At 41.4% G+C, this 9195-nt stretch overlaps 1 protein-coding gene across 2 annotated transcripts; it reads left to right on the top strand.

The window, feature by feature from the left end:
- Window positions 1–3420: 3420 nt before the first annotated feature.
- Window positions 3421–6790, top strand: LOC147459555 (uncharacterized). Of its 2 annotated transcripts, none has more exons than XM_086510804.1 (2): window positions 3421–3513; window positions 3698–6790. In XM_086510804.1, the coding sequence occupies exon 2, from the start codon at window positions 4136–4138 to the stop codon at window positions 6308–6310; it is 2175 nt and encodes a 724-aa protein (XP_086366930.1). In that variant the 5' UTR covers window positions 3421–3513; window positions 3698–4135; the 3' UTR covers window positions 6311–6790. The 2 variants fall into 2 exon arrangements, with proteins under 2 accessions (XP_086366930.1, XP_086366931.1); XM_086510805.1 differs by lacking the exon at window positions 3421–3513 and having other exon boundaries at window positions 3542–3934; window positions 4105–6790.
- Window positions 6791–9195: the final 2405 nt, after the last annotated feature.

Here is a 9195-nt window from a genome sequence, read left to right as displayed (position 1 = left end):
CTATAATTTTTAAGGATTTATCTGTGTCAATTTTTGACTTTTTAATGATTTTCCATGAGCTTTTCACTAATTTGTGAAATTTTGATCTTTAAAATAAATAAATAAATTTTTAAACCCTTTTTATTTTTTATTTTTTATTGGATTGTTTTATGAGTTTTTGGTTTTTTTGTAATTTTGTAGCCCTTCTTTTTTTATTTTATAATGCAAATGAAATAATAATAAAAAATTCTTACCTGTGCTTACCTAGCTGCGCATGGACAGTGACGGACGCAAAGCGAACCCCGAACCCCGACGGCCTCTAAAACGCCGGGGGCCGAATGGCGCGCTTTGAGCCTGCCATGGTAAAGTGAACAGGGGCACCACCTAGCTTTAAGCGGCTAGGACGCAAAACCACGATGATATGAAGACCGCAAGCCTACACACACATAGATAGATAGAGAGAGAGAGAGAGAGAGAGAGAGAGAGAGAGAGAGAGAGAGAGAGAGAGAGAGAGAGAGAGAGAGAAAGAGAGAGAGAATATCTGCAAATGATGAAAACCCTCGAGGGTGTGAGGGTGAATTATTTCTGCAATATTTACAAGGTGGCATGCCGTGGTGGTAGAGAGGCAGGGGGAGGAGGTGGTGCAACCTACTTGGTGCGTTCTCTAAGGTGGCTCAATGATTGTGAATACTTACCACCAAGAGCGTGCATACATGTGTGCATCGACCATTGGAGTCGAGAGATGGATGTGGTTCCCTTCGCATGGTGCAATTCCCAAGGCAAACCCAACACACAAGCCCCCTCCCCGTGATGGTGATAGTGTCAATCCTTCCTATACACTCTACCAACTGCTTGGTTCCTCATGAATTGCCCCCCCCCCCCCCCCCCCCGATAGTGACCTCTCAGTGCCAATTTATAGGTGTTCGCTGCTTGGATTATGGTAATCCCAGTGTGGTTAGGGTAAGCTTAATCGGGGAGACAAAGCAAGTGGTGGGTCCGGTGTGGTTGACCTTTGCTTTGTTTTGGGAGGTTATTAAAAGATGGGAATCTCTAGGTGGGCCTTTGTGACCATCACCTAGAGAGAGGATATTTACAAAAAAATAAAAATTTACAATGGCTCGGGTGAAAACTGAAGACTTTGAGACTTTCATGCATGGGAAGCTTCTCAAGCACCTTCCTAATTAAGTTTGTAGGGTCTCTTTTTGACTCAAACACCTTACCCCCCATGCATAGGAAGCTCCTTAAGAAACTTTGTCATTAAGTTTGTAGGGTCTCTTTTTGACTCAAGCACCTTACCCCCCATGCATATGAAGCTTCTGAAGCACCTTCCTTATTAAGTTTGTAGGGTCTCTTTTTGACTCAAGCACCTTAATCCCCATGCATAGGAAGCTTCTCAATCACCTTCCTCATCAAGCATGACAAGCACCTCAAGCACCTTAGTCATCAAGCACTACAAGGACCTCAAGCACCTTAGTCATCAAGCACGACAAGCACCTCAAGCAGCTTAGTCATCAAGCACGACAAGCACCTTAGTCATCAAGGACGACAAGCACCTCAAGCTTAGGTTGGGTTCCCACCTCAAGCTCAGCCCTAGCTTGCCTAAGGTCAAAGGACTTTTAACACTAACTATTGGAGGTCTTTAATGAAGCTAACCCTAGGGTCTTTTAAGCTCCATTAGATGCACGTTACTCTTTGATAGACTACCTCCTTTTGGACCCCTATTGAGATGTAACCATCTCTCCTCTAGGTCCCCTGTTGAGGTAAGTCTAGAAGCAATTATTGCACATTGCTCTTTGATAAACCATTTCCTTTTGGACGCCTATTGAGATGCAACCATCTTTCCTTTTAGTCCCGGGTTGAGATAGGTTTAGAAGCACATGTCTATATTCTAACCCTTGTTCCCGTTTATTATCCCACATTAAATGATCAGTTTAATATGAGAAAATCATTTGGGCTGGTTAGATATTAGATTTTATGACAGACAGCCTAGAACTAAGTTCTAAATGACGCTCTCAAAAAAGACCACGCTAATGATCTACTAGGTGTTGTACACAATTTCAAGTTGAAGATGGGGTAGTGGCAGGTCCAGATTTTAAGGCTCATAAAGATCACTAACCAAGTGCTTCTAGCTTACAATGGAAGAAAGATTCTAGAAAAGGAGCTGGCTAATCGAGTAGCCTTTGAACCACAATTCAAAAAGATGGATGAGATTCTCTTTGAGGCCATAATTAAATGTAATTAGCCAGTACCAAAAGTATGGATTCATACGGCTTCATATTGTCACAAGCTAGCCTGATCCCAACTTACTAGAGGAAGGACCTCTATGATCTTGACACAAAACCTGGAATGCTCTCACACCGTATGAGTTTGAGATGAAGAAAACTAGAAAGGATCAACTGGAGTAGGAGGCTCTCTATCATCTGATTCATACGGAAAATCAAGGAGGCCCCATCGCACCCAACACACCACCAAGAGTCGTTTACCGACCATTGACGAAGAAAGCTCCAGATAAAAAGAAGCGGGTCCACTGGATTGACAATGTTTAATTGATCATTTCTTTATGCGAAATTTTGGTATACACCAAAATTCGAAGAAATGGGAGAAAAAAGGTAGATGGCATGAACGACTGCTAACCTAGCATGCGAAGTGACTAGTAACTTCTAGGAGCAGTTATTGCGGTAACTGGTATAGTGTACAATCAGTGAAAGAGCTAGTTGAAAGGCTATAAATAGGGCTCACTACTTCATTTTGGAAATCCCTACTAATTCATGGTATCCTAATTCCCTTGTATCTTGTATCTCGAAGCTCTTACGCTGTTGTAATCCTAATCATACTCCGAGCATACGTGACTCACAATTGTACTTGTCTATTGATTTGAACACTACATTCTGATTTCAGTTTCCAATTCTAGTGTTCATTCTTATTTCCAGTTCAATGTTCAAAGTCATTTCCAGTTCTAATCTTATGCTCATTCCCAATGTGGTCTGATCTGAATTCTCATAGTGATCTAAACTAACTCTAACTACCAACCTGGAATAGCTATTTGAAAGTGTTCAGCTCATTCCAACCTTTTTAGCTAGCAAAAAGGGAAAGCATCACTAAGGCTTTGGGACAGGCCAAACAACATAGTATCGTATTTACACATTAACTACTAAGGTAAGTAGGCTAGCCCAAGTGCAACGCGTGTCACCCCCGAAAATAAAACACTTTGTTAAAACTTCAATTGGCCTTGCTTATCACAATACTCAACTGTGCTAGCTTTGCAAAGCAAGTGTGTGGTTGCAATGGGTGGTCTATGATGTTGGAGCAAAGGCAAAAATACATGCGATTTGGCTCGTTCCTTTGAGATGGAACTATCACTGAAGAATCCCTCTACCCTACTACTATTTACACTAATTAATTTTTAAAACATTGCCGAGAACCTACCAAGTTGGTAGGAGACACACAACGGCTAATAAATGGGCGGGTTGATTGACTTTCTGCACAGGAGCCATCTGTCTCTCATGGCTCTCCTTTTCAAGGTGCAACTTCCAGGTAAGCCCCCTCATATGTGGGTCGTGCTTCCATCGGTGCTGGGAATATTTTAGGGCATTGACGTCCTGTGGTCTTGACCTATTCTTAGCTTGCAAGTTGCCTTCATCTGCTCCTTGAATTTTCGTTTCTGCTTGATTTTAACGGACTAACTTTGTGAGCCTTTCAAACATGCCGGGATTGACAGGCCTGCGGTGCCCATGGACTCGATCTCTTCCATTTGGAGATGTGCACGGCCCCTTTTGACCCTAATATACACACACAGAATTCTGCAATTGTACTTGCAGATATGAAGCCCCCCTAATCAAGTCAAACCAGGCTGTTAAAACATTCTTTTTATTTGTGCTTCACACCAGACCTAGAGCAAGCATGACTTTTTACGACAAAGTCTGCAATTTGTAAGCGGAAAGAGTTCGCAATCATGGTGAGTGATTTCATGAATGATGTTTCTTCTGTGGTCGTTTTATGTGCTATACAAGATGAAGTGTTTTGAAATTCAAGTTGTTATCCATAGTAAAGAGGGGGTATGCTCACATTTGGCTAACAACCTTATTCATAAAGCAAAATTTTTGTACCACCCATATGGTTCTTCAGCTATATCTGTAAATTCAAAAGCTATTTCTGTATGGAAGAATCCCAGCCATCTGGGAGCAATGGCAGAATCCGTCAACCTGAGGCATTTAAGAGTCTATACAAGGCTGCTAAGGCAGGAGATGTGACGAAGATTGGCAACATTCTTGCAAGCAATGCAAACGAGAAAGTGAAATATCTGCTCCTAAGCTCTGAGGATGAGAGTAGCGGTGAGCTTCCACTGCATGCCGCAGCACGGGAAGGCCATCAAGAGGTTCTTGATCTCTTACTTCCCCAGAACCTCACTAATGCACAAACCAGTAGGGACGGTTGGTCTGCTTTGCATTTTTCCGCAGGTTGCGGTCAATTCAAAGTTGTGCAATGGCTTGTCAACTCTCGGAAGCCTGACTTGAACCTGCAGGATAAGGTAGGACTCACCCCCTTACATCTTGCTGTTATTTTTGGGCACAAGGAGGTGGTTCGATTTCTTGTTTCTGAAGGAGCAAATCTCTTTATTTTTGATGAAGAGGAAATGTTTCCTGTCAGCTTTTGCAAGGATCCATCTATGTTTGATGCCTTGTTATCCTATTATAAGTCACATCCGACTAGCTTCAATGAGGGCAAGATCACTGAGTGGGTTGATGCTGAAAGGAGAACGATTTTGCACTACACTGCTGAACATGGAAGTGATCTTGATGTGATTGTTAGGCTTATAACTGAGGCAAACCCAGATCATTTGTATGACAAAGACAAACATGATGACTCATTCTTGCATGTTGCCGCCAAGTCAGGGAACATGAAAGTCTTGCAAGCCCTGAAGAAATTTGATTCTGAGGACATTGACATGGTACGCTTGCTGACCAATGCTGAACGCGACTGTGTCAACAGTCCTGGTATGTATGCCCTTCTTTATGATCACCGTGAATTCTTTGATGAGCTTCTTACCATGGGTAAAGTAGAGATCACCTTAAGCTGCATTATCAAAGGACTCATAGCTGAGCTTGTAGGAAGGCCTGAAATTCTTTCAAGAGTAGCCTTGTTTGCGAGCACATTGCCCACATACTTGGCGCTTTATGCCAAGAAGGATTGCATATTTGATTTCCTGTCAGAGATTGAACCACTAAGCCTCATGAGCCAGTGGGATGATGAGTACAAGAGGACATGCTTGCACTGGGCAGTTGTGGACAAGAGGACGGACATTGTACAGAAGCTTTGCAAGGATGTGAAGCTGTGGCCGAGCATTCAGGACAAAGATGGTAAGACAGCCCTACAGCATGCGTTTGAGCAGAAAAACCATATGGTGATGGAGATTCTGAGCGCAAATCGCATCTTCAAAGAGCACGAAGAAAAGCTGTACAGAGATAGGGAGGTGTATGTCCAAGCACTTAATGCCATACTGGTGGGTGCAGCATTGATAGCAAGTGTGACTTTTGCTGGATGGTTACAAACGCCGTTCCATTCAGAGTTTGAATCATTGGCCATGAAGATATACTGGGCGAGCAATAATGCTTCGTTTTTTACTGCCGTTGCTACTATGTGTGTGGCAAAAACAGCCCTTCTGCCAACGCCAAGCCGATATGTGGGAGACATAGTGAATCAACTGCGGTTGGCCTTAGTAATAGATGCGGTTCTGCTCGCATTGTCGCTAGCAGCTGTTCCTTGGGCCTTTGCGGCAGCAGGTTTTGCAGCATTACGTCATGCTAATATCTCTGTATACCAGGTGATTATGGTGAGTACTACTGCTGTGGGAGGCTTTCTTTGTCTAATAGCTTGGCTAGCTCTAGTCGTTCAGCTTATCAATAACAAGCCCTCCAAAAGTGTGTTGTGTGCGTTATTGCTTCCTTCGCGTCCTTTTGGATGGCTTGGTACTCGCTGGTTACCTGCTTGTCTTCAGAATCTGCGTGCTGAACTTGGCGCGAGCTCCCGCTTGGGGTACCCCAGAGCAAAAAGGAGTGAAATTACGGACCTTATGGATAAAGATCTTGTTGAATACTGTGCCAAGAAGCTCAATCCTATCACACATGGTCCACCTGCATCAGAGACGATTACGGCCATGAAACAAGAAGCAAGCAAGCTTGGCATGTCTGACAAATTCTTAGACAACATTTACCAACACAGAGAGGTTGAGTTTGCTTTCAAGGAGAAAAGGGAAGGGGCAATAAAGCGCATAGAATGTCGCCTTGGCAGGCCCAACCATGCTGATGCTAGTCCAAAATTTACCAAGCACTAGCTTCATGAAACAACAATATAAAGGAGCTAATAACAAAACAAAATAAAGGCCCAAAACAAGGCCAACATTAATTGGGATGTAATGTATTGTGCAAATTTTATGGATTCGCAGACTTCACCAAGCACTAGCTTCATGAAATAACGTTAGGGTAAAGGAGCCAATAACGGGACGGGGTCCAAAACAAGGCCAACATTAATTGGGATCTAATTCATCATGCAAATTTTATGGAGTCATGATGGGTATCTCGCCTTTGCTCTGGGCATAGCTTGGCATGAGTTATCTTTTGACATCATTTTGATTCAAAATCATGTCTTGGCAATCATTTACATACTATAGAATCGCAATCATGAAGAATCGGCATAGCTCTGGAACGAAGCATCCAAATGAAAAATCTATAAAATTCGAATGAAAAATTACATTTGTTTTCTTTTCATGCTTTTCTGAAAAGAAACTTCCTTTTTTACTTATCACCTAATACATAATGTTTTTTTAATGAGCACCACATATGTGCACAGTGACGGATTGCTTAAGAACATTGAAAAGCATCTTTTTATGAGATTAGTTTTTGAAAAAAGCAACATCAAAATGGTCTATGATTATGGTACAACGAATTAATTTGACCGAGATAGTAAAATTACCTTAGAGGATAACAAATTGAAGGGTAGATGCTAAAGTAGGGAGAAGAGCTCTCCCTCTAAGAGCTATCTAGCGTGGGAGCATTGCCTAGAACTATCCACCCAACCATAAGAGCATCATGTTTACATTAGTCTAGCCTGGCTGTTCAAGGCTTGGACGAAAATGACCCGATTCTATGGTGCACCGGGCTATACACCTCTATGGCTATCTAGGGGGATGGGAATCAAGAGCTGTTTGAGGAAGCCTTTTAGGGAGCTTTTTTCTTGATTTTTACTTGCAGAAGCAAAAATAAAAAAAAGCTTCCTAGAAAGCTCCCTCGTGAAGAGAACTTCAGGAGGAAGCTCTCTCTCTCTCTCTATATATATATATGTATATGAGAGAGAGAGAGAGAGAGAGAGGGAGAGAGAGAGAGAGAGAGGGTAGAGGGAGATAGTGAGAGAGAGCAAGAGGAGAGAGAGAGAGAGTATATTATATATATATATATATATATATATATATATATATATATATGTATGTATATATATAGATATAGATATATATGTATATATATAGATATATATATATATGTATATATATAGATATAGATATATATGTATATATATAGATATATATAGATATGTGAGAGAGAGAGAGAGAGGCATGAGAGAGATAGATGGAGGGGAGGGGGGTACAAAGAGAAAGAAAGATATAGATAGATAGATGGAGAATTAGAGAGAGAGAGAGAGAGAGAGAGAGAGAGAGAGAGAGAGAGAGAGAGAGAGAGAGAAGGGAGAAAGCTCCCTCCTAAATCTCTCTCCACGAGGGAGATTTTTTTTAAAATTTTGCTAGTGCAAGTAAAAATCAGAAAAAAGATCTCTAAAAAGCTCCCTCTAAAAGCCCTCTCCATACCTCTATTCTCTAGGTAGGCATCCTCAAATCTCTGTAGACTCTACCCCAAGCTTGATGCACTCGTAGTACTCTAAGCACCTAGGTGCATATGCCATTTGTGCTCCATGGTTCCGATGCTATAGATGACGTGGCATTGCCTCCCTCTGAAGCAAAGTTTACATCCTCTAAACATCCTCCGTAAGGAGAGAAAACTGTAAGGTAAAAAACTCTTGTAAAGGGAGCTCAGCTTAAAACTTTTTTATCCTCTTGAAGTGAGTTCTCTCACTCAAAACTCCTTGTTACCTCGAGATTTTGTTGTTGCAAACTCCTCTCACATCTTGATGGAAACCCCTAACCTCTTAGGTTCTAAGAGACACACAATTACCTTTGGCGGTATAGTGCATAAAATACATAGACTAGGCATCCCATATTACTTGGTCTATGATGGCCCCTCTTAGGTGATTGTCGTCTACTATCTTTAGAAATCTTAAATCTCTAGCCAGGTGAGATCTCCAAAGATTATAAAACGCTTGCTCAAAACATTTACTATTATTGACTTGGCATATGTGGCTATCTACCCATAAACTTCCTTGCTTCTTTCCAGGTCAATAATCTTATTTTTTTCACAAGTGTATATACTTTTCCTTGTCGGGGATTGATAATTTAGCATTAGATGAATAGATCTTTTAAGCCTTTAACAGTATAATGTGTCACTATTATGTGAAGTGATGCCTTTTCCTTGAGACTTACAATGAGCACTTAGTTGGCTGCTAGTCTTAAGATGTGAGCTTTTACACTCAAATTTTATTAAAGATAATTTATGGTTATCCCTTTAATTTCTTCCTCCCTCAAGGATTATCTTTAGTCCTTGGATAAAGCTTCTTTGTTAGGTGTAACGGCGTCTTGGACTTCAATATCTATCTCTTTTGTAAAAAGCTAATATAAGAAACGTAGAACAAATAGGATCTTGTAGCAAGGAGAGTGGAGAGAGATAAGATGAAAATTTAATTAGTGGAAAATAAAAATCTAGATTAGTCCTAGTACAAAGTGATGGTATCATCCACCCATGCCCTCTCAAGACAAAGCTTAGATGGTGATGTAGACAACTAGAGCTAGTAGCCAGAAATATAAGGGGATCATTATCCTTCAACATAAGATGCCATGGTTCATGGAGATAAACTTCTTATGTAGTGCTATGGGTGGGTGGTAGATGTGTGTGTGTGTGTGGCATGTGCAACATTGACTATGCCAACCCACTGTCCAGAGCCATCGGCCATTGACCACCAACCATCACCCATATTAATAATAGCATGTACATATGGCTTAATATTGCAGGGAACATTCTAGAATTATCCCTTCAAAATTTGCCTTGGGGGCACTAT

This window comes from Adiantum capillus-veneris, chromosome 4 (genome assembly GCF_014529385.1).
Source record: "Adiantum capillus-veneris isolate H3 chromosome 4, ASM1452938v2, whole genome shotgun sequence".
Classification (NCBI taxonomy): Eukaryota; Viridiplantae; Streptophyta; class Polypodiopsida; order Polypodiales; family Pteridaceae; genus Adiantum; species Adiantum capillus-veneris.
Note: the sequence above shows the minus strand (reverse complement) of the source record. Positions and strands in the feature narration are given on the sequence as shown.

Coding starts and splice junctions, on each gene's coding strand:
- LOC147459555 (XM_086510804.1), top strand. CDS start 4,136: ATGGAAGAATCCCAGCCATCTGGGAGCAATGGCAGAATCCGTCAACCT.